Source organism: Gordionus sp. m RMFG-2023, chromosome 4 (genome assembly GCF_954871325.1).
Source record: "Gordionus sp. m RMFG-2023 chromosome 4, tfGorSpeb1-WG-v2, whole genome shotgun sequence".
NCBI classification, from domain to species: Eukaryota; Metazoa; Nematomorpha; class Gordioida; order Chordodea; family Parachordodidae; genus Gordionus; species Gordionus sp. m RMFG-2023.
In genome coordinates this window covers 26,008,762-26,034,967 of record NC_088778.1, presented here as the reverse complement: position 1 = coordinate 26,034,967, position 26,206 = coordinate 26,008,762, and the positions used below count along the sequence as shown (strand labels likewise).

At 27.8% G+C, this 26,206-nt stretch overlaps 1 protein-coding gene across 2 annotated transcripts; it reads left to right on the top strand.

Annotated features, from left to right (window-relative positions):
* Nucleotides 1-935: 935 nt before the first annotated feature.
* LOC135928509 (protein kinase C-like 1B) lies at nt 936-26,206 on the top strand. Of its 2 annotated transcripts, none has more exons than XM_065464973.1 (15): nt 936-1,327; nt 12,825-12,888; nt 14,054-14,207; nt 15,129-15,160; nt 15,669-15,834; nt 17,179-17,405; nt 19,200-19,333; nt 19,447-19,534; nt 19,724-19,854; nt 21,512-21,685; nt 21,883-22,037; nt 22,904-23,042; nt 23,387-23,575; nt 24,697-24,843; nt 25,892-26,206. In XM_065464973.1, exons 1-15 carry the CDS (start codon nt 986-988, stop codon nt 26,120-26,122), a joined length of 2,373 nt encoding a protein of 790 aa, XP_065321045.1. In that variant the 5' UTR covers nt 936-985; the 3' UTR covers nt 26,123-26,206. The 2 variants fall into 2 exon arrangements, with proteins under 2 accessions (XP_065321045.1, XP_065321044.1); XM_065464972.1 differs by having other exon boundaries at nt 19,721-19,854; nt 25,892-26,205.

The following is a 26,206-nucleotide window of genomic DNA, read 5'->3' as shown; positions in this document are numbered from 1 at the left end:
AGTTATAGGATCATCTGTTTGTATAAAATAAATAAATAAAATCAACAATAGTAAATAATGTATTACTATTTGGTTTTAATAAGGACTCCTACAGTTGCATAGAAAATTTAAGTTATAGGATCTGTTTGTATAAAATAAATAAATAAAATCAACAAATAAATACTTACCGATGACATGACGTTACAATGACATGACGTAACAATGACATGACGTAGCGATGACATGACGTCACGATGACGTAGTGAGGACATCGGAAAATTATAATATAGATAAGTATAAGATACAATATAAAAAAAATATGAAGGGCTAAAAAGAGTTATTGATGATTTAATAGTTGATAGTTTATATTATATACTTTTAATCAGGCTCTCCTGCTCCTAAGAATATACCCTCATAAATAAGTACACTAGAAATTTATCTGTAAGAAATCACCTATTTTATTTTGGTGGCATATTTTATTTTGTTCATAATTAAAATATATTGAATTATTAGTAAATTACAAATGTGTTCTAAATATATTGTCATTTAATATAAATGGAAAATGGAAAAAGGCGTTCTAAATATTAATAGGGGATATGTTAATTTTACCCTATATATATTTTTTTAAATGAATTAAAAAATTGGAAAACGATATGTATCTTAATCAATAGGAGAGAAAAATATTTAGTTTAGATATAGCCTAAATAAATTTAAAACTCTTCTCCCTCACCTCTTGTATTTATTATAATCCTACAATTCCATATTTCCATCTAAGATTTATAAAAGTAAAATATATTATAAGCAAATATTTTTGTTAAATTTAACATATGTTTTGGGGTATTTGTTCATTCGTTCAGATGCTTCAAGGAAATTATTTTTTGAGAAATATAGATATTGATTTTTTTAGATGTTCATTATATATTCATTTATAAATAAAATATTTATATTTATAAACCTATATACCTTAAAGGCTTATTGAAAATGAAATGCCTCTTAATTATTGAAAATGGTAATATTTAATGGATCGGCCCGAATTAAAATCTTTGAAGCAAAAAATCTTAAACCTACAAATTTGGCTACTCGTCATCTAGTCTCAGCCAAACAAAATCCAGCTCTCATTGATCCTTATGTCTCGATTAATGTAGATGATCTTTTTATATCCCGAACTACCACAAAACTAAAAACACTGAGTCCTTCTTGGAATGAAGAATTCAAATCAAATGTGCAAAATGGTCAAATTCTGGGAATGACAGTTTTTCACGATGCTGCAATTCCTCCTGATGAATTTGTTGCAAATTGTCAAATAACATTTGAAGATTTACTTCTAAAAAAGCTCAATGATATATGGGTAAAAATTATATTGCGCAATATATCCTTATTTAAATTATATAATTTTAATGTATGTCAATTATATTTTATTTATATGTAATAAGAGAGCAATTTCTGGCAAATGCTTCATATGCCAGATTTTAGTAATTTCTAAAACCAAATTCATCTAAAGTGCACATTTTTTTTAATTTTGAAAGACCTTATCTAGAATCCTATTCTAGTTTGCATAGAATAACTTTTCTCTTAATTTCAGACAATTTTATAATATTTTTTTAATTTTTATATAAAAATTAATATGAATTAAGGGTAGTTCAAAAGTTCACCAAAAAATTGGTTGTTATTCACTAGATAGATACCTTTACTTGTTAAAATATGATTCTGCCATAATATTAAAATATATTCAGAATATAAATAAAATTATGTATACTATTTTATCAAAATTAAAACGTATTTATTATAAAAATATTCTTATAAACCTAAATGGCACTATTTGTTAAAATTTAATAAATTATACAATTTTGGGGAATTATAATTCTTATCTGCCTTTTACAGCATAATATTCATAACTATAACATATTTTGAAAGTTTTATTTTGTTAGATAGCTAGTTAATAGTACTATACAAACATAAGAATTATGGATGAGGGTCCCTACACCTGCACAAGATGATTTTTTTATACCCTCCACCCTCCCCAAATTAGAAAATGCTAAGATTGCTTATATATACTTTTTTAAATATTTTGTAGCAAAATATTATTGAACAATATTTGTAAAAAATAATTTATCATATTTTTTTCTTGATTTTTTCTAAAAATAAATTAAAATTGGCTTGATTAAATTTTATTCTATATTACTAAATTTTTTTTATTAAACTTCAGCAAGGAAAATTATTTTTATTTTAAAAATAACATCTATCAAACAAGATTTACCCCCCCCCCCCGGTAATTTGGAAGGCATAGGTCAGATTTTGATAATGAAAATTTGTGGCTTCATCCATGTTAAACCAATGAGATAATAATACTTGCCTAGATTTACTATTTATTCATTCAAAATAAAATACATTTGAAACTTCTTTAAATCAGCTGGATATGCCATTTTGGTTTCCTATATAATTTTTTAAAACAATAAATAAAGAGTAGGAAGAAGGGAGGGGGCATAAATTTATATTTGTTAAATCATGTTTAAAAAAATTTATTAAGAAAGACTTTTATTTATTTACAATCAATAGCACAAGAAACTTATGAATCAAAGTTGTTGACTTGGGTAAAGCATTGAGGCATGAGTTAATTTATTTCTATTTTTTTCATTGTTAGACTATTCAAAAAAACAAGAGGACCGAGTGGGTGGGCACAGGTAGTTTTCTTTTTGGCTAAAGAAAAAATTAACTTAGCCTAGGCTAAACCGCTATAAAGGATCAAAAAATGCCTCTTTAAAAAAATAGAGCAATTATTTAACTACTTTGACAATAAATAAAAAAAGAAATCGAAATAAATATCTTTTAATCAATTTTATATATATATACTAACTAAGTAACTATAAAAATATTAGGTGCAACCACACATAACCGTTTAAAACCACCACACAACTTAATTGTTGTTAATTAATCTTGGCCAAACAGTCGGATTCACCATTTAGAAGATTTTATCTTAAAAATTATCCACCCCTATATCTATCCTATTTTTTTTTAAATCAAATAACCTGGCTTGGTTGCATTGATTCGACTAAAACATTAATTAATTATACTTCTGATTAAAAATAATTGAAATCTAATTATAAATGATCGAAATGGCATACAAATCGGGTTCTAGCAGTCCCCCCCCCTCTATTATAAACTAATTGGAAATTCAGCATTAGATTTACGTTTACCAATAATATTTCCTAATACTAAAATTTTATATTTTAATATTTTTTTCTCCATCTTTCTTCTTTACTTTTCTTTATAAAATTAAATGCCATTTATTTGGATTAATTACATTTATAAAAAATCATATTTAAAAAAATTTCAACTTACATAATATACTTTACTTTATTAATAAATAATAGAATTTATAATTAAATTTATTTTGATGTTTTTATTTTTTTATAAATTCAAAAAAAAATTTATATTATTTATTTTATACAAAAAAAAAGCCAATGGTCATTAATTTAAAATATTTGTTCAACGAAAAATAATAAATACATTTTGACTTATATATTATATAAATAATCTTTTAAATTATTAGGATAAGGAATAAAAAAAATTTTGAATATAAAAAAAAAATTTATCAGAAAAATAAAAACCATGAAAAAAATAATGTTATAACAAACTAAATCGATAAAAAGAAAATAAATCTTAAATTAATTTCCTCCCCGTCGATCCTTATCAGCCAGAAATGCTTACTTCAAAAACAAAATATTTTTCTTGATCAAATTTAACCTAAAAATGTCAAATATTTAATAGTGCGAACAAATTGAGTATTTTAAACGCTACGCTGCTGCAAGCGTAAATAATGCATTTTAAATGGCCTCGTGCAAATTGGTTAAATTACCATTTGGCGTTAACAACCATTTTAAAAAACGCAAACAGGTTTGCTTTTTCAATATTTTTTTTATTCTTCGTTTTGTATTATATAAAATGTAATATCAATAACTTGCTTATATCCTAAAAAGGAATATTTAGAAATTAAAGAAATAAGAACGCAGACGATAATATAATTTTAAAAGACAAATCCTTTTTTTTTAGAACTTATTTAAAATTTTGAATCGATGGATATTGATAAAAAGACAACCTCAATTTAAACAAGGGACGCGTTTCGTTTTTTTTATTTAAAAATTACGGCAAAACGTAAACGCTCAATTTGTGCGCATTATAAGTAAGAATTTTGATATTTTCATGCATAAAAAAAATTAAAATCATAATTTTTTTTTTAAAAAAATAAATAATTCCTTTCAAACTCTTGTATTTAGAAATTAATTCAATTAAATATTTTACATAAAAAGAGAAAATTTAATCAGAACGATAAAAATTTGTTGTGACTTCTACTTTATTTAATCGTAATAAACACATATCAATTTAATACTAGTATATTTTTATAGGACCGGTTGGATCGCGCCTTTAAGATCCTGCGACGGTCTTGCTCTGCATTCACATAGCGCGAATTCGCTTAATTCTTTGCCGCGAATTTGCGTTAACCATGAATGGTTACACCGGATTCAATTTTCGGTACTTCTCTTTTTAAGGGTTTCCCCATTTTTTCTATTTAGGATTTGAATATTTGTATATATAATTTTTTTTAAAAAACATTTACAAATATTAAAAATAATCTGTGTGATACCTTCGAAGCTGATATAATTAACCTTGTGAATAGCGATGTCTACTCTCTGTCTCAAGAAGAAGTCTTCACGAGAATCATCAATAAGTATACGAATGTCAGAACCAAGTTCCCTAAAAATTGATAAAGCGCTATTCCCAAAGGTTGTTAAGGTAGTAGAAATTTCAGAATATTTGCAATTATTAATTGCTCCTTTTTTCTCAAGGATGTTTGGGGTTCGATTGGGGTGCCAATGGATCAATATCACCAATAATCCCAGTCCAGGAATTGGCCCCTCTTCCAAGGAATTTGAGAAATCTCATCTGGACGTTTCCCATCATATTTGAAAATACCTGGAGGTTCTAGAATATACGGAATTTCAGCGGATCTCAAATTTCTTAGGATGATTGAGTTACATAAATTATGCCTAACAATACGATCTTTACAAGGACGACAATGAAGGCTATGTCTTCCATTTCCCTCAACAGTGGAATTGAAATCGGAGCAAGTGTGGGGTAGGTTATAACAGTTTAAACGAATACCAATGACGTGAGTCAGTTCATCTTAGTTTAGTTGTGATTCTAAATTAACCGAGGGAAAAGCTTCAAATAACTCATGACCAGTCATATAGCGGTGAATAATGTACGGTCAGATAATTTCATTTTGAAAGGAGTTGATTCAACGTAGCTTGTAATTATAGGTCTATCCCAATCCTTTGCCTATTCTTTTCTGAACAAGAGTGGACAATAATTCGGGGCGTCTAATTTAGATAATGGCACCATCAATGTGAAGGATCAGGTTTTATAAAATAGGAATTTATTATATTTTTCCTTATTAAATAACTGGATATAGAAACAGTTAAGGCAAGATTGGAAGAGATCTGATGCCATTCTTAAAGAATTTTTGAAGATATTTTTTAAACTCTGTTTCTTATAAATATTAATTATATGAATCTAGATAGATTAATCCATATTTCATGATGGTATTTTTGCTATAGGAATAATTATTATTAGTTATTTTATTAGAGATTCGTAAATGTACTGCAGGGTATGGATGTGTTACCCATTTTGTATACTTCGCCGCGAATTCGCGCTAACTGTAAACGCAGGGTTAAAGATTTATTCTTTATTTACCGACTCGCCCATAGTTGATCTTTTTTAAAAATTATAATTTTTAATTTTATGGCTCGTTTTAATTCCCACACCCCCAGGTTGTCACAAGATTTAAATCATGTTTCAGCTTACCTCTGGTTACCATAAAATAATTTTAAAGTCTCAAAGCTGCATAACAGGACATAATAGTACAACTGCCAACGGCCCCAATATAGAGACAGTGATTAAATAGATGTTTAATTATTTTCCAGCTCATAAATATATTTTACATGAGTTTTTATACTTGGCCTTTAATAGTTTTACTTTCGGGCCTATTTGGGTGGTGCGGATCTTTAAAAAGGATGTTGCTTGGAATGGGAGGCCAAAAATTTTCTTCGAATTAATAGAGTTGTTCAAAATCAAACACGGGTTTTTACTCGAAAAATAATATCAATATTTTCTATTAATAGTGTGAATTGGATATTTAATAAGATAGTAAAAGCCTAGTTAGATAGCGCCTTACTTTTCGAATTGGAATTGGTTGGGCCGGATCGGCCGGGCCGATAGGCCGAAAATTTAATATTAGGGGTATATGGTCACCTTAAATTTTATAATAAAGATAGGAGAACGTCACTTCTATATATTAGATATTTTTCAATTTGTTAAGTAAACATAAATTTAATCATAATATATAAATATCCCTCAAAAAAAATAATAGAAATTTTACGAAAACTATCGATTTTTTAAAAAAATTTTGTAATAGGTTTAAAAATCAAAATCCATATTTATTTCTCAAGAAATATTTATTTAACTTATTTTATTTGAATGACAAACAAGTTTTTATGCGACATTGGGTTAATAATTTACAAAGGTAGGGAATTTTGGCCCTCCCGCCCCACGCAAACGGGAATTTCGTTTTTTTTATTAAAGGGCCTATTTTCGCCCTTGACGTCCCAGGAGTTTTAGAACAGCCCTAGCTTAGAGTTCTGTTCTGGCCTCGGATTAAAAATTTGTAGAAAATTTGGGGTGAAGTTTAAGCTAAAATAAAATAGAAAAATAATCTCTTCGCTTTTTTTATTAAAGTTTATCAAAGATAAAATAAGAATTAGGATTACATTGAAGTTAGGGCAAAGAAATTAGTGATTTTCGCTACTTTTAAACTTTATAAAATAATGAATTTTTCTTTATATAAGAATTGCCGCCTACCGGACGTGCCGTAATAACCAAACCGCGGGTTATATATTTGAATTTATTGATTTCGGTGGTAAAATATATAATCGATTTTGATTTTTAAATTAAAATCTTCTTCAAAAGAATATTTCGAAAAAATATAAAACAAATTGATAAAAAGATTTTTTTTAAAAATTTTTGTCAAATTTTTCTCTTATTATTTTGAAAAATTAATAATTATAATAATATATTGTTAAAAATTATTTTAGTATTTAAACGATTTATTGATTTGTTATGATATGTAAATTTTATTTTTTGGTAAAATTGAAAAAAATTTCCTCTTTATAATCAATTAATTATAACAATATAGTAATAACCCACTTAATATAGGATAATATTAGATATCGCATAACATATAGCAATTGCTATTCACTACCGATTCTTTTTAAAAATAAGATCCATTTATTACGGAATCACATAGTCGAATCCGATCTGCTATATATCACCCCCTCCCCCCTAGGAAAGCGCCTACTAGTTGGCTTTAGGAAAAAAACATGGGTTTTGCTGGATTCGAACCCCAATTTATCAGATTGAGATATACGCATTCAATGGACCAGGCACAGGCGCTTAACGACAATGGCTATTTTGTTAATAAAATATATATTATAATATCTCTATTGTATCAAATTTTGATTGTCTCAATATCCTATATGCATTATTGAACACCTTAATGTACCCGCGTTTAGACCTTTTAAATTTCTGATTACCCTGAAATTTAAATGGTAAACGTTTAAAATTTTAATTTTAACATTTGTCACATATTTTTTAGTGAATTCAGCCCCTTTTGAAAAATTAGATTACAAATCTTCTTATATTGTTATAAAATCTGAGTATTCATAGTTCCAGTAGCTTTGTAAACAAGGGTACATCAAAATTTACTAAAACAGCTTTCTTTACTCTTAGAAGAACTAATTAATAGTATTAGAGGTGTATATACATGTCATAGTGTTTTAATGAAATCAGGGCATATAAGCCAATTTTCAACTTTCAATTTATTTACGCATGTTTTTTTTGAGATATATTTTAGCTTGCTTTTTCTTTAATATACTCTTTGAATTTCTAATTGTGCCTTAAATATTCAAATTCTTAAAAATTTTTACACGATAAATAAAAAAGTTATGACGTATCAGCTGATTACGAGGGAATTTGTCTATGTTATTAGGTCACATAACATAATATGAAAGATCCCAAATATTCATATAAAATAAATATAAAAAAAATTTCTATCATAAAAGAAATAATCCGAAGTAACAAATATTCGCTTTAAAATGAAATGTGAGAAGATATTCAAAATTATTCATTACATTTCTTGGAGGAAGGATTTGATTTATTAAAATTTGAAAGTAAATATAATATGTTTGAAAAAAAAATTCCGGTATATGATTAGATCCCTGCAATGGACTTTTCTTAGGTTCTACCCGATTCGGGAAAGATTTAAAAATATTTTTTACCCGACCGATCCAAACCGATATATTTTTTAATTAGAATATTGAAAAATATTCGCGGAAGGATAATAAACAATTTCATGAAAACAAATTTGGAAATTTGTCAAGGCAGTCTTTTCCGGTCCGATATAAATTCTAGAATTAAAGTTCGAATCAGATCGAACCCGAGAAAATGTCTGTCGGATCCAATTCAGGCTCAAATAGGTCCCTGCGCGGATCGCAGTAGCCTCTTTATCTTGACATCCTTTAATCCAGACGGTTTATTTTTACTTCTCTCTACAAAAGATTTTAATCAATAGTTTCACACACTTTCATTAATCTTATTTTTTTTTTAAATGCATATCACTTTATACAGGTTACACCCTATATAAAGATAACAATCATGTGCCACCCGAGAAATCATTTTTAGAAAATTTTCCTATCGACGTCCATGTCCGGTTTGAATAAAAAAAATATTCAATTTGGTCTGGCTCAGCCAATAATGCATATTATATTAACGATTCGTTAATTAAAAGTATATACATAGGAGTCGGCTGTAGTATTGTTAAACGGCACGTTTTGAGCCGATTTTTTAAAACTGCTAACTCAAATTTTAGCCAGAAAAATATAGTTTAAGCCTCGAGATTTCGATAATATAAGTCTACACCTTTGTTCCTTCTATGAGCAAAATCTTCAGGCTTGCGTAATATTTTTCTGGATGAAATATTGAGTTAGCTGTTTTTAAATAGGCTCAAAACGAGACATTTATCAACACTAGTCAGCTGTAGCACTATTTTGGCTTGCACGCCCATTAATTGTCTTATTTTTATTATATGAATGCACATTGATGTCATTTAATCAACGTGCAAACCACAAAATGACGATACAAAGCTAGTTGGACACTTTTAAATGCATTTGAATGAATCCCCAATTTAGTAGTATATATTATATACATCATTGGATGCAAACTAGTCAGAAGCAGAAATCGGTCGGGGTCGGACAGATCCTTACAGGGCTATAGTAGTGGTAGAAGTTAATTGCAAACTATTGATTTTTAATAAGAAAAATATTTTTTTTGATTATCTAAAGCAGGTGCCATTTTATTGTGGTATTTAAAAAAAACAAAACTAAAATTATCATACTATATATTTTTTTAAAACAATAAAATTTTTTTGTATGTTGTGATTGAGCCTCAATAATTTTTTAATCTTTTATATTTTTCTTTCATTTCGATTTTTTGTTAAAATTTTCTGAATTAAATGATATTAAGGATTTTAATCTACCTTATAACAACAACAAAAATGGATATTCGTTTTTAAAAAGTAAATGGATATCCTTTTTAAAAAAATAGATAGATATCCGCTATAAAAAAATAAATGGATATCCGTTTTAAAAAAAGTTATATTTTGGAAAGAGAAATCCTACTACTGTTGTGTTTATGTATCCAAAATTATATTATTAGAATTACGCTTTTTTTGGACACCATATTGATGATGTATGACCGGGTCCGTCGTCACTTTTATTTTCATAGTTATAGAGTTGGATTAACGGAAGTTCTGAAATGTAGATAAGCATTCGTTTTTTTTTCTCTTAAAATATTTAATTTTTAATATCTTGCACACTCCTAATTAAATCGAACCTAGTCCGAAAAAGGGAATCTTCTAGAAATTATCTTACAGATATTTTAAAATCGTTATTATAAAAAAGCCTGTAGTTACTTTGACAGCTGACTTGGTATTTCTGCAAAGTTTTGTTATCTTTCCTCTTACAATGGTTTAAATTACAAACTTTTATCTTTGAACTATCGGTCAGCCTTAGCTCTGCTTTTATAATTCTTAATCGTTAATCATTTGGGTTTGTGCCGATGGTTTTCTCTACGCCCTTATAATTAAAAAAATATATATAAACTATTTTATAAATGATTACAGAGTAATTTATATATATTATAAATTTTAAATACCTATTATTTTAAAATGTGTAAACCATTCGAAATTAATACGGCTAGTAAAGCAGACGATAAAAAAAATTTTTTATAATTAAAGCGTTCTAAATGACATATTTTTTTTTGGAAATGATATTTTGCAACTTTCTATTTTTTGTTTGCTATTCTTTTGATATACGCCCGAAAACTACAATTCTATGGTATGTCATTAGCATATTAAATTCACAGTTACCGCAAATTAAATTCATATATTTTGTTGCGAATTTGCTCTAACTGTAATTGCAGGAGGGTGACACAATGATAGATATGAATATATTAACTAATTCCTTCCTTTATTTTTATATTGAACTTCATTTTCTTCGCATTTCCTAACTTATATATCTCTTAGATTTAGGATAGTTATAATAATCAATTATCTATCTTTTTCTTTTTCTCTCCCTTAATAACTAGTTGGTATATAGAATAGTAGTTTATCTTCTGATTTATAATTGACAATGACAATGATTATACAAAATCAAATTATTAAAATTACTTTAACTTCTTTTGCATTAAATTTTAAGTGCATTTCTATATTGGCGAAATTCAAATTTTTACGAATAATAAACATGCAAACCTTTACGACTCATTTATGGCATGGGCGATTTACTCAATCGATGGGAAATTATTCTCTGCATAATTTAATAAAACAAGCAGCGCGAAATGATGAAAACGCGACAGCTGTTTACGTATATATCAAAAAGGTATTTTTGACGAATCGGCCATGATTTCGCTAGCGATTAATTTCCCATCGCTTAGACAATTCGCGCATACCACGTTCACAGTTTAACCCTTTATTACAGTCGGTTGAAATTTGTCCCACCTAAAAAAGGACCTTTAATACATGGTGGGACATATTTAACCCGACTTTATTTTTTTCTTTTATTTAATACACAGATGGTATGAATTTATCCCATTTAAAAAATTATATTATTTACGTGATACGTGATAGCGCATTCGCCCTCTAACGTTGAATATACAACAGAGCAACGCTAGGTTTTCCTCATTTCCATCTAATTGAAATTTATTAATTTAAGGGGCAAAAAAAATATGAGGAGCCCTCCACACGTTTGTGGGCAAGCCGCACGTACTTGTACGCACAACATTTCTGAGAAATGTTATTAAAACGTCTATAGGCTTAGAGGAAAAGAGCGGGACCAAAAAATAGCCTACACCCAAGAACTGCTTTTAAAATTAATTATTTTAAAGGTGGGAGGTGGATAATTTAACTTAAAAAGCTTTACTGTAAGTTTATTTATTTTAGAGGTAAAAAAGAAAAATACTTTCAAGAGGAATAAATTATGTTTATTTAAATATTTTCGCGCGCAAAAAGTTTCGTATTTTATCAATCCCGCCTTTTTATTTTATTTTATGCAAAATATTTTTTATAAAATTTTTAAATCTACTTTATGCAAAATTCTGGTACATTTGATAAATAAAAAATGATAAGAAACATTTATATATTCTATATATTTATCATAAATATCAATATTTTTAAAAATGATCATTTATTTTTTTGGCAGTTACAAAAAATGTAACCGGTCATTTTATGTCCCACTGTGCAATAATGCTTATTTTACATTTATATTTTAAAAATATTATATTTTTATAAAATTTTTCAAAAATATTATATTTTTATAAAATTTTTCAAAAATATTATATTTTTCAAAAATATTATATATTTCTATAAAATTTTTCAAAAAAATTTTATCGTCTGATATATGTTCAACTGATTCGGATTCTTCTTTTGAAATATACTCAAAGGAAGTCGAGGACAACCTAATTGAATTAAATTGAAGGGCAATTACAATACCCCTACTAAGTTTTATATCATTACGGCTCTGGTGATTATATAAGAGGTCTCTATTTCGATTAAAAATGATCTAAAATCTGCTATCTCAAAAGATTCTTGACTCGGGTGTATCATCCTTGCGCAATTTAATATCGACTCCTTAAAAATTTCATAAAAAATATGTCGCTGATGATACAAGGAAAAAGTGATCGGATCATATTTCTATAAAAATTCTTGCTAGTGATTCTGAATCCCTTGGGAAAATATATAAGGACATCCTGGGAATGTTCTATTTGTAAAGTTTCGCTATGCATTAACGCTAAAAGAAATTGATTTTTCTTTTTTTAACAAAAAATAATGTATATAATACACAGTGGGAAAAATATATCCCTCCCCCAGTTATAAATTATTTTGTAATTTTTGTATTTTATATTATAAAATTTCAATAAATATCAAAAAATAACATTTTAAACAATTTCAGTGATTATTTTAAGTTTTTATAGGTGAGTGATTGAGGATTTTTTTTAATGTTGAAATGTAGCAATAAAGGCTTAAAACGAGAGAATGTTAAGTTGTTATAAAAAAAAATTGCCATTTTTTAAACTTATTTTAAGGTCCATTGATCCAGCCCCTTTAAATCCCGAATTTTGATATTTATAAGGTTTATATTTTCATTGCATTGAAAAGTTATTTTTTAAAAATAAAAATTTAGATAGATTTGGAACCATGCGGGAAATTACACGTCAGTATCGAGTTAAAGGGCTCAACATGTGAAGGTAAAAAAAAAAAATTTTCGTTTTTATTCTTAAAATCTGAGACTTTGCATGGAACCTTCCAGAGTCGGTTTAGACCGGTTCAGAAATAATTTTGGCGGTTTAAGGGATGAATAAAGAAATCGGAATATATTTACAGGCCAGCCTGGACTTTTGCAATATCGTCGGACTTTTTTGCAAAATGCTTCTTTTGAATCATTTATTTGCGTTATTTCATCGTGATTTTCTATTTTTAAAATACACCAAATTCTTTTTTTTAAAAAAAAAATTATCTCCTGAACACTTTTAAAAAATGGATATAGAAAACTATAATACTCAGCTGGAGATATGTCCAAAAATGATTTACTTTTGTAAGCTCCTGATTAGACAATTAAGCCCCAATACATTATTGATTATGAAAAGTAAATCTGGATTTAGCTTAATATTTAAAAACGGAATGATTAATGATCTTTTATTTTTTAAAGATTTGGATTAAAATTTCGATTTTTATCACATATAAAATGACACATTACTTAATACTTAAAAATATAGCCGTAGGAACATGCTCAAGTTTTGATCCGTTTAGGAATCTTAAGAATCCTTTTGAATATGATAGAATTCATATAACATTTATAAAAAAAACCGTTAAAAAATTTTAAATCCTTTTAAGAAACGACGGAATTGTTCCAAGGACATTTCTTTTTCTTATTTCGTTTCTTTTTTAAGTGTACTAAAATTTACTTTCCGGGTCAGGTTTCTCAAAATAAAATACATTTGCAATGCATCTTACAATTAGTTTGGGGTATCTATGCTACTCTTGTTAAAAAATTCGATTTGGGTCGATTTTTAAAAACGGCTAGATTCCGATTTTATCCAAAATAATATTATGTAAGCCTCAAGATTTGGCAAGTATAAGTCTCCCGGCTTGCACAATATTATTTTAGTTATAATCTTAATCGGGCCGTTTTTAGAAATCGACCCGAATCCGGCCTTTTAGCAACACTAACTATACGTTCTATGCGAAAGGCAACTTAGCCCTGATCCTAACATCAATATTTCGCCAAATGTCACACACCCAAAACATCGAATTATATAAAAATATTACTATTTCGTTATCGATTTTGATACTCAATATTTACCATATATTTTTTATTTTTAAGAATCATATTTATTTTACCCGATTAAACAGTCAAGGAAAGAGTCTTCAAGGAAAAGCAGGAAGGGTTCAAAAACAAAAGGAGGGGTGCCATGCGGAGGAAAGTTCATCAAATAAACGGACACAAATTTATGGCCACGATTTTGCGCCAACCCACCTTTTGTTCACACTGCAAAGAATTCATATGGTTAATAATATTTACTAAATGTTACATATCCAATTAATAAAAGGAAGGAAGGAGATAGGAGAGAGGGAGGGGGGAAAGAAAGAGGAAGGAAATTTTTTTTTTCTTGAAGAGCCAACTTCAACCATGCATGTTCAATAACTTAAATTTTTTCCAATTATTTACGTAAACTAAATATTTATAAGCTAATAGTTTATATAATAGAGGTCTGCAGATAGCAAAATATTTCATGGGTGGGATTTGTTTTCGCCTCGGCTCAGACAAATCCGCACCCAGCCCATCTCGGTTTCAATTTTTTGCTAAGGTTACCTGGCCTGGTCCGGTTTTTTAAAATCCAGAAATATATCCTATGAAAAAGATAACGAATAATGATGAATATTTAGGTTTATTGATTTTCTTATTAATGCAATAAACAAAAATGTAGGAAAAGGACGATAATATTTATGAATGAATGATCATAATAAATCACTAAAATTATAAGAAAGATAAAATATTTTTATTTAACAAAGTTAGGCTTTAAATAATTTTTTCATCTATTCTCTATTAAGCGCACGAGCATCTACTTTTTTAGCGGCTCGGGCAGTTATTTTTTGCCCCGCTCCGCCCGACCCAATTAAATTATTTTCAGCATTACCCGGGCCAGCACGGCCCATGAACCTAGTACCGGGTTAAACATTGCAGATCTCTAGTTCATATCGAACAATTACATGAAATTTAATTGTTTTTAAATATAAAATATTTAAAAAATATAGACATTTATTGTGTTTTATAAGTCTTATTATCATACATATTCTTCTTTTTTTTTAAATATAATCCATCTTCCTCCAATAAAGCTTTAAAATAATTTTTTTATGGAAGATATCCATCTCTTCTCTTCTCTTAATATAAAATAAAGATTTTTTTTAAAAAAAAATTATTATCTAGGGGTTTGGGCAAACAAGGATACCAATGTCAAGGTTAAATACTTAATAGTTATGCAAATATGGTTACATAATTTTGATTTTACTTGTGCCTAAAACATTTTAGAAAACAGTGACACTTTTTATGAGATAAATTTAAAATTTCAAATGAAATAATTTTTTATTTTACACTGAAAACATTTACTCATTTTTATTTAATTAAATTAGATCCAGTTTATTAGATGATGTGAAGTAAAAGAGATTAAAAATTAAACATCAAAACCATAAGCCGAGTTATGAGGAAAAATTTCCTTACCCTGCATTTATAGTTAGCACGAATTAGCTGCGAAGTATATAAAAGTAAACGAAAATACAGCATATTTTGTAAACTTTTCTACGAATTCGTGCTATCTGTGAATGCCGAATAACCCCTCATTCACAGTTAGCTCGTATTCACAGCGGAGTATACAAAAATACAGCGTATTTTTATAATTCGCAGCTAATTTGCACTTATTATGAATGAGGAGTTGATATTTTATTCAAAAAATTAACTCTATTTTTTCAGTGTGTACGTGCGTTGTTCACAAAAGATGTCATCACCAGGTGTTAACTAAGTGTCCAGGTTTGTTGTTTTACGACAGGACTAAAGATGAAGATATTATAGAGGAGGAAGACGAGAACGAAGAGGAGGATCAAACAAACATAAAGAAACCGTCTTCCAACAGAAAGAGGCATATTTTATTTATTATTTATATATATTCAATGAAAGTCATGGAACATCAGAGATCCCAGGATAGGAGGAATCCCCTGCTCCGAAGAGTGAGCGAATGCTACCCCTAAGAATTAAACTGATAAAAAAACCATAGATTTCAACAATTAAAAAAAAACATTAAAATAATTGCCATTTTGAAAATAGTAATAAAAAGTCTATGTTTATAAATAATTTTAACTAGTATTGTTAAAAGTTACTTTTGAACCGCAACTAGTTTTAGTTACTAGTTTACATTTGTAAGAATATAACTAGTTACAGTTATATATCAAGTCTTATTTTGTAGATATTAACTTTTTCCAATAATCTTATTAACCATTTCTGACATTATTACACCAGTGACGAAGCGTCCATAGAAGCATATGAGGCATTGATTCCCTTGAAATTTTTCTTACAAAATTCTTAAAATAAACTTAATAAAATTTTATATTATATTTAAAAAAATAATCTAACTTTTAAAAAATATAGACATTTTCTCCCCATCAAGTAATAATTACGATCCATTAGGTAAAGCGGAAAAAGGGAAATCCCCTAAATATTCACATTTAACCCACAACAATGTATTTATACCCATTGTGGTTTCAATAAACTACTCATTTGGGAAGAGACCAAATCCTTAATCAAACTAATTAGCCGAAAGAGCCATAAAACAACAATATCAATGGCCCTTTTGATTAAGCAAAATATCAGCTTTGAAATATTACGTTACAATTTTAAATTATTTAAAGATTTATGGCCGTCACCAGAAGAGGATGACTATTTTTAACATAATTTTTTTTTCCTTTTCTAAAAATGTTGTTTACATGTTATTCTAATTATTTTATATAATTTTGATTATTAAATATATAAAAAGGAAGATATCTTAAAAAAAATTTATGCACTTCCCCAGTAATTTTACATTTTACTTGTATTTTATATCTCTTCTACCCAACCACGTTAATTTTTTTAAGGTTATATGTTTTCACTACTGCAATAAGGTGGAATTCTTAGTTGACGCAATCTACAGCTGTTATAGTTTTAATTCTTTAATTCTATTGATAATAATCTAAGATTTATTAATGTAATAAAGAATTATTTATCTCACTAAATTTTATTTATAAACTTAAACAACTTTTAAATCTTGTCGCATAGCTTTAACTGCTTTTTATGGTTAAAACAGTGCGTAATTTATGATTAACTATAGCATAGCTGATTTTGTAAGCGATGCGTTGGCTCGCTAATTTTGCGGTACGAAGCCAAAATAAAGGATTTTTTTTTAGATTTTATATGAACATATTTTAAAGCTCAATTTTTTGTTGAATGACAGATTTTCACGTAGAGTTCATTCCAAAAGGCTCAATTTTCCGACCAACGAAGACGGCTCTCAAGTCAGACTAGGGCCGGACGATGCCGCTCTTAACTTGACATCCGGCACCCGCTTCAATATCAATATACCCCACCGTTTTTTGCTTCACAATTATAAGAGGCCTACTTTTTGCGATCATTGTGGCAGTCTACTGTACGGCATAATCAAGCAAGGCCTGCAATGCGAAGGTTTTTATTTTCTCTGAGGATTATTGAAGCTCTAATTAGGTAATTACTCCACGATCCTAACATGATCCCGTTTTGCTTTTAAGATCTAAATTCAACCTACCACATTTTTTGGATTGTGGAGCTGTTTGAACCGGATTGGCTGACTTTCATAATTGATGATTTTAATTATAAAGTACATTATGATTACGTTAAATGGAGGGTGGGAAGAGGACTAGTAACAATACATGATGGATACATTTTTTAAAATTAGAGTGTGGAATTAGAAATAAAAAATTATAGAATTAATTTATGAAAACTTGGGCGGATCAAAAAAAGAAATAACTTTAATATACAAATAAATATTTAGCCGGTCGGAATTTTTTTTAAGATATAATATTCGATTTGAATCCGTCGATTATTTATTTTCCGCTTCTAGACGCATGAACGATTTACGATAACATTTCCGTTTTAAACCATTATAAAATGGTGTTTAAGACATTTTAAATACACGCAATTATATTAATAGAAATTTAGTAGTAGTTGTTGTGAACCAGTTATTCCCTCTCAATGTTGAGCAGTCATTAATTACAGTGTAATTAATTCCATGATTACCCACTTCAAATAAGAAGTTAGTAATTTTAATTAGCTACATTTTTTTAAGGCCTGTAATTAGGAATTAGAAGTTTAATTCATAATTACATTTATAATTCCTTTTCTTATTATTTTTATGAAAAACGCTTAATAATTGCAATCATTCATTCATATTTTTTATATTTAAATAACTTTAATTGCAATATTTCATTCATTTTTTTTGGCGGAAACATAATGAGTTATTCTGAATCTTTAACTTTTACCTTGAACTCTGATGATAACTTTGATAATTGCCTTACATCCAATAGAGCGTAATTGCCAATATTCAATCCAAATTTTTTTTAAAAGTAACTGATAAAAATGATAAAACTACAAGCCTTGTTTATGCATCCTGTGATCAAATCGTAAAGAACCACAATCAGACCATCAGTAATTTCCGAAAATATATGAAGATATATTTAAATATTAACTTTTTGTTCCTAATTTTATTACTTCGGAGAAAACATTCTTCTAAAAGCAAATATTCAACAAACTTTACTAGAATATTTTTTAAAAATCATCGAAATTAGTTAACCAGTGGCTATGATTTAATTGTAAATTTTGTTATAATAAATCTATGGCACTGTTGTCTTCACTAGCACTTGTAGAAAGAATGTTTAGCCTTTCAACTTTGTCAAATAAGTATTATAGAACACAAACTGTGAAAAACATACACTTTAAAAAAATGTTTTGATTAAAAACATATTCAATATCATTTTTGAGAAAAACAGCTTCAAACGTTGCCCAGAATATCTATTAATATTTCGATATCATAAATGATATTCCATTTTGTAACACAGAATTTGATTGCATTTCTTACCATCAAATGTATAAATATATAATTTATATGCAAATGTCTTATGATTGTACTTTGAGTAAAAACCTTTTTTTTTCAAACATAAAAAAATTGTAATAAAATATAAAATATTATTATTTATATTATATGATACTTAATAACGTTTCTCGTTATATTTTATGATTTTCAAATCCTAGTTTAATTCTTATTCTTGCTATAAATGGAATTTTAATTATGTATTACTCTAGAAAATCACCAATACATGTAATTAATAATTAATTACCTTTTTTTAAAAAGTAATTGTAATTAGGAATTAATTGCAACTTTTGAGTAATTATGCCTATTCCTCCTTATATAAATTTTAAATTCTTTAATAAAAAAATGTCCAGCGTGCAAATTAAATATCCACAAACGTTGCGAGAGAAACGTTGCACCGAATTGCGGAATAAATGCAAAAGAAATGGCCGCTGTCCTTGCCCAGATCGGAATTTCTGGCGATAAACTATCCGTCAGAAAGAAAAAGGTTACATTTTATTATTAATGGCCGAAAGGATAAAAGAGAATGAAAGAAAAATTTGAATCGTTTTTATTCTTATTATTTTTTATTATTGTAACAAACTAAAATGCGAAATAAAGCCATCCTTCAGTGATTCCCATCTAGGAAGTCAAGTAATTCATTCAAGATCTCATTCTTCCCCATTGCCAGCCATCAATTCTATAGCGCGTAAAATGAAATATTTTATTACAAATTTTTAATATATGTATATTTTTTTTACCCTATCATTTAGTTATAATATTTTATCTTAACGAATATAATTGGATATTTTACTATTATTATTTTTTTATTTATTTAATATCTTATTAACTTATTAACCTTTCAAATGTATTATCGGAAACATAAAAAATTAAGAAGAAAGTGATGAGGCCAACTACGAAGCCACAGAATTGATTAAAAACGTTAAAAATGCAATTCATCCCATCAAAAAGCCTTCCATATCCGATTTCCAGTTTATAAAAGTTCTAGGGAAAGGAAGCTTCGGGAAGGTTAGACTTTCTTTAAAAAATATCTTATATTTATTATATACATTTTTTGGAAAAAAAGTAAATAATCAGGTGGGGTTTATAGGACATGAGGCCTTGTTAAAATTCATATTATTCTGAAATGTTCTTTAGTTTCGTATCTAAAATTACATTTATATTTAATTTGGTTTAATTTTTTTAAGGAAGCATTTACACTATTTTTTTTACCAGAAGTACTGCAGTCACTGAAAAATATATTAATCAGATTTGTTTAGTGCTTACTTAAGTTTTTAGGATATGTATATTAGTTTGGAAATACAGAGTTTAGCAAAAAAACTTCAATTAGCATATGAAGATGGTTTCCTCAAGAATTACGAGGCAAAATCTTTGAAGTTTTTCAAAAAAAAGAAGATTAAATTTGGAATTATGAGCAAAATTTTATCAAAATGTTGCTTGAACATGGATAATCAAAAAAAATCTTCATTTTTTCTTCTTCTTCAGAGATCAAAATGTTTCGGAATTTCTGATTTTACTATTATTAATTATATTTTCATAGATAATAAATGTGTTCCCTATCATTCAATGAAAAAAAAATATTAGACTGGCCTAGGATTTCGTGAAAACGATTTTACTAAGTTAAAAAAAAAAAACTAGCCAAATTTTTTTAAAAAATAATAGTAAATATTTTGTTTTGTTTTGAGATATTATTTGCTAATTCTAAATTATATAGGCCTAAAGTTTTTTTTCACTAGCGGGTTCGGTGCCAATTATTTTTTGCAGGACTCTAATTTGCCCATCTGTTTCACTCTTCTACTCTTCTAATGGACAGCTCTCTAGGACTACGTCTAGTTCATTTACTTTTTAAATTATGCTTAGGGGTAATAGCTCAACTCAAAGAATCTTCAACTGAAGGATTTTTTTTAAAAAAACTAGATGAGACATATTTAAAGTTGAACAAGTATCTGAAGTAAGGAGAAAGATTGTAAGATTAAGGGTTAGAAAAATATAGGTTAGGATTTATGAAATGTTTGAGAGATATTAATTAATTAAAAATGGTTTTTAATAAATTTTGATAGTAAACTCTTAAGTCTGACAGGTTCATTTGATTGTAAATAGACGAATAGAAATCTAAATAAATTCTGTTTGTAACGGCAATTTCCCTGATTTGGCCAAAATCATGCTTAGGACACTTGGATCTCAATCAATACATGATTGCTTACGAAAAATGAATCAGTCATGGATGTAGGAAAAAATACAATAAATTATTTGATTTTGTTTGGTATTCTAAGAAAACTGGATAAATAAATACACAGAAATATTCGATAAAAATTTTAACTTATTTTTTTTTTTTGGAAAATGTTTAATTTTTGAAAAATCACAATATTTATTTTTTGTTTCTCCACATCATAGCAAATATACTCTGTCCTTCGTGTCAGATGAATGCCTTCTAATAATTAAAATTACTATATTTTTAATATCAAATTAATAAAAATAGAAATTTCGGTTGAATCTCTTGAAATTTCAAAGAAAATTTATGGTTTCCCAGTATACTCGAGCAAATGTCCTCTTTCCTCCATATCAGAAAAATTATTTCCATGAATTATAATTATTTTATTTTAAAATATTTCTTATTCAAAAAAAAAGGATTAATAAAATTTATCAAAACCTTTTTTTTTATCAGGTGATGCTGGCAGAAAGGAAAGGGTTTGACGAGGTTTACGCCGTTAAAATCCTCAAAAAAGATATCATAATTCAGGATGACGACGTCGAATGTACTATGACTGAGAAACGTATACTGATATTAGGTGCTAGGCACCCTTTTTTAGTCGCGCTTTTCTGTTCTTTCCAGACCAAGGTTTACTACTAATATAACTATTGTATCCTTATATGATATAATAAACTAACCTATTAGAAGGAGGGGGGAGGGGGTGTCAATTCATTGAGAGGTACTATATGGGCTGGGGCCTAGTTGACCCAAATCGAAGAGTTTTTACATTCCGCGAACATGCTTCTTTTATAATTATGTTTATAATAAATGAATAAATTAAATAGGACCGCCTATTTTTCGTTATGGAATACGTGAACGGAGGCGACCTAATGTTTCAAATACAAAAGGCTAGAAAATTCGAAGAATCTAGGGCAAAGTTCTATTCCGCCGAAGTCATGCTAGCCTTACAATTTCTTCACAAGCACGGTGTTGTATATAGGTATTTATATATGTATAAAATACAAAATAACGTGATAGCATAGGCGAGGCCAGGAGGAGGGTAATAGTAAATCCCCTCACCCAATTCTCACCCCTCAAATATATCACTATTAACAAAAATTTGAAATAAAAGTAAGTAAAAGTTAATAATTTTTTAAAGAAACGCACACATGATTCAAAATTTTTAGAAAAAATAGCATTTATATAAAGAAAAACGTTAAATACCAAAATTATTTTTATAAAATAAGTAAACCTGAGAACCTCCATTAAAATTTTTGCAAAATATAAAAATCCCATCTAATAGTGCTTCTACCCCCCCCCTTAGCAAAATCCTGGCTACGCCTATACGTGATGGGCTTTGTAATTTATTAAGATATATGCGAAATGTATCTCATGTTAATTTATGAGTAAAGTTCTTTGTAGTGTTGTTAAACGGCTCGTTTTGAGCCGATTTTTAAAAACGGCTAACTCAATATTTAATCCAAAAAAATATTTCGCAAGCCTGAAAAGTTTGTTCATAGAAGGAACAAAGATCAAGACATATATTATCGAAATCTCTATTAAGCAATATTTTTCTGGCTAAAAAATTGAGTTAGCCGTTTTTAAAAATCGGCTCAAAACGAGCCGTTTAACAACACTAGTTCTTTGTGAGTATACGCTTAAATTTTATTTTTAAAAAATGACTTTTTTATAAAATAAATGTTATTTGTCTTTTAGATTTTTAATTAAGGAGTTTTTCTTTTTAAATTTTTTTGGAAAAAGTTTATTTAATTGGTTTACAAAATATGATAAATAAAACATTCTAGTTTTGTTATATTAATATCTAAAAAAATATAACGTTTATATATATATATATATTATATATAGGGATCTGAAATTAGATAACATTCTGTTGGACAGTGATGGCCATTGTAAAATAGCCGATTTTGGGATGTGTAAAGAAAACATTTTCGAATCTGAGCTGACTTCCACTTTTTGTGGAACGCCAGATTACATCGCTCCAGAGGTTGTTAGATTTATAATCAAATTCACAGGTTTTTTTTACCCATTTTAAATGGGCATTTTTGGCAATATTTCATGGTTTTTGTCCTTTAACCAAAATTATTTTTTAAAAAAAATAAAATCTTTTAAAATCTTAAAAGTTAATATTTTTGATTTTTTTTTAAGAAATACGTATATTTTTTTCCATCTTTCACTTTAAAACACTATACACCATACACCTAAAGAAACTTTGCAAGATATGAGAACTCATGAATATTTAAACAATAGGAATGAAGAAAAGAGAAAGAAAGGAATCAAAAAAAAGCTAGAAATTTCCATGATATAAAAATATGTAATGTATACTATTAGATCCTTCAAGAACTCGACTACGGCGTGAGCGTGGACTGGTGGGCCCTTGGCGTGCTGATGTACGAAATGATGGCCGGTCAACCCCCTTTCGAGGCTGAGAACGAGGACGACCTTTTCGATTCCATCCTTCACGATGACGTGTTGTACCCCGTTTGGCTCTCTAAGGAGGCCGTCTCCATACTTAAAGGAGTAAGAATGTTAACAAGACTTCTCGATAAATCTTATATTATATTTTTTTTACACCAATAAAAATTGCATGTTTACAGACCCTGGTCGGGTGTGTTTCAAAAATATATTAAGGCTCGGGCCCCTGCATGATATAAATATCATTAACGAATTTCTATTATCGAATCCGATGGTTTTTGTCTGAAAACTTGAGTAATTTGCTAATAATTATAAGCGATTTCTGATGGCTTCGCCCAATCCTACCAATCGATTTTATAGATTATACGAAATTGTTAAAAAAATTTTGTATGAGTAACTCGTATGATTTATTATTGTTTAAATTTAAGTAGCTTTTTTTAAAAAAAATAATCCTATATAACTGTTTGAGGACAAATTATTTGTTTTAGGTTAAATTTTTCCTGAAATCATTTTTTTTTAAATTTGTTTTATGTGTTTATTTTCTTTGTATAGAAAATCGATAGTCATTTTTTAAAATAAAAAATGTTATTAAAAGATTATTAAAGTTTGGTGTAGTTTAGTTACTAGGCTATACCACATCTTGAATAGTTAGGCTTCATCACACTAAGTTTTTTCATATTTTTTTGAAAAGATCTTCTTTTCGAACTAACAAAATAAAGATAAGTAATAGTTTGCATATAGAATAAATTGAAAAGTTCAATTTTAATCATATTCTCCCATAAATTTTTACATGCATAAATGAGATAGTTATACTAAAAACGGTGGTTAAAATTACAAATTAATGTATATCTTTATAAATTATATAACTATAATTGAAATAAAATATGCTAACAAAATTCTAAAAGATAACATTTAAGTAATAAAATAATTCTTTATTAAAAAATTTGCCCCTCCCCCCTCACCTGATGCAGAGATTAGGAAAATCTAATTGAAACAACATATTAAAATTTGAATATAATTTATTACTTTTGAAAAAATTTAAATTCATTATTTAAAATGAAATGGTAAAAATAATATATATAAAAAATTATTTTTTACAGGTATTACAAAACCAATATATTACCAATGTAAACATTTATCCAACAAGCTGACATTAGAAAGATTATTTATATATATATATATTACAAATCCAAATTACTATATTTTTTTTCATTCTTCTCCTCCAGTTCATGTGCAAGAATCCTTCCAAAAGATTGGGCTGCGTTGTATCCCAAGGCGGCGAGCAGGCTATTAAACTACACCCATTTTTTAGTGATATCGACTGGATCGCCCTTGAGTGTAAGAAGATTAAGCCTCCATTCCGACCAAAAATCGTAAATTACTTTTACATAAATTTTAGATGCTTTAATACATATTACCCTTCATTCACAGTTAGCACGAATTCGTGGCGAAGTATACAAAATATGCTGTATTTTTGAGTATTCCGCGAATTCGCGCTAACTGTAAAGGCAGGGTTATATTAAATGTGTTCCACAGTTCAGAAGCGAAACCTGGACTGAAACCTACTATCCGAAATTTTTTTTAGAAACCGAAACTAGAAGCCATTTTAAAATTTCCGAACCGATTTCTAAATAAAATAATCGTATTGTTGAGATATGTAATTTATAGTTCATTTGGAATCTCTCAATTTTAAATCATTTACTGACAGCGGGTTTTAAATTTGAAAAATTCAGATTTTACCGGAAAATGTATTTTATTTCAGCCATGATGAACTACTATGGAATTAAAAATTTATATAAAAAAGCTCTCTTATATAAAATGAAATATAAATCAAGAAGTAGTTCAAAAGTTCACCGCGAAACTATCTGAAATACTTCGGTATAGGTTAATCTGAAGACACGTGCGGAAATGCATTTCCGATTGAATTAGATTTTTCCAATTTCCAAAAAATCGCCCTCAATAAATGAGATCAAAAACTGAGAGATTCCAAAAAAAAATTGTAAGAACCGGAAATAGATTTTTTTTTAAAAAACTAGTTCCATTTTTAATCCAGGTTTCCATTCACTTTCATAAGTTTCAAGATGATAGATTCCTCAGGATTATTCAAAATCTGATTAATAAATTATTTAAAAAGAATTATAAAATAAATGGGAATTTTTTTATAGTAACTAAAATACATATTTTCTCATTTAAAATATTTTAACTCTAAGATTTTCTTTTAGAATTACTTCTCTCTCGATATGTTAAACATGATTTTAAATTTACATTGATGATCCAGAATTTCTCTAAGAAATGTATTAGATGATTATTTTCTATGGGACGCTAAAGAACTCAACTTTTATCATTGTTATTTTGTTTATATTTAAACTTTTTAAATAACACTATCGACTTGATTTGATATTTCATATTATATATATATAGAAAACCAAAAAGGACGTCAATAATTTTGATCAAGATTTTACCAAAGAGGAGCCTACCCTGACCCCCATCGAAAATTCGGAAATATTGGCATCGATAAATCAAGACGATTTTAGAGATTTTTCTTTCTACAATCCAGATTTTTCTAAAGCCAAAATCCCGCTACAGAATCCTTCGATTAGCATTTCAAAGCCTGCTTCTACTACCACGACCTTAAACTCGAACACAAAATAAAATTAAAATTACGCAAATATTTTTTTTAAACTTTCCCCGGTGATAGGCAAAAAAATTTTTTATAACGAGAAGAAAGTAAAATTC

Excerpts from the sequence above, each read along its gene's own strand:
- LOC135928509 (XM_065464972.1), top strand. The coding sequence starts at position 986 with ATGGTAATATTTAATGGATCGGCCCGAATTAAAATCTTTGAAGCAAAA. Across the intron at positions 19,334-19,446 it reads TATCCGTCAGAAAGAAAAAG|CCATCCTTCAGTGATTCCCA; the intron begins GTTACATTTTAT and ends TGCGAAATAAAG. Across the intron at positions 24,844-25,891 it reads CTCCATTCCGACCAAAAATC|AAAACCAAAAAGGACGTCAA; the intron begins GTAAATTACTTT and ends ATATATATATAG.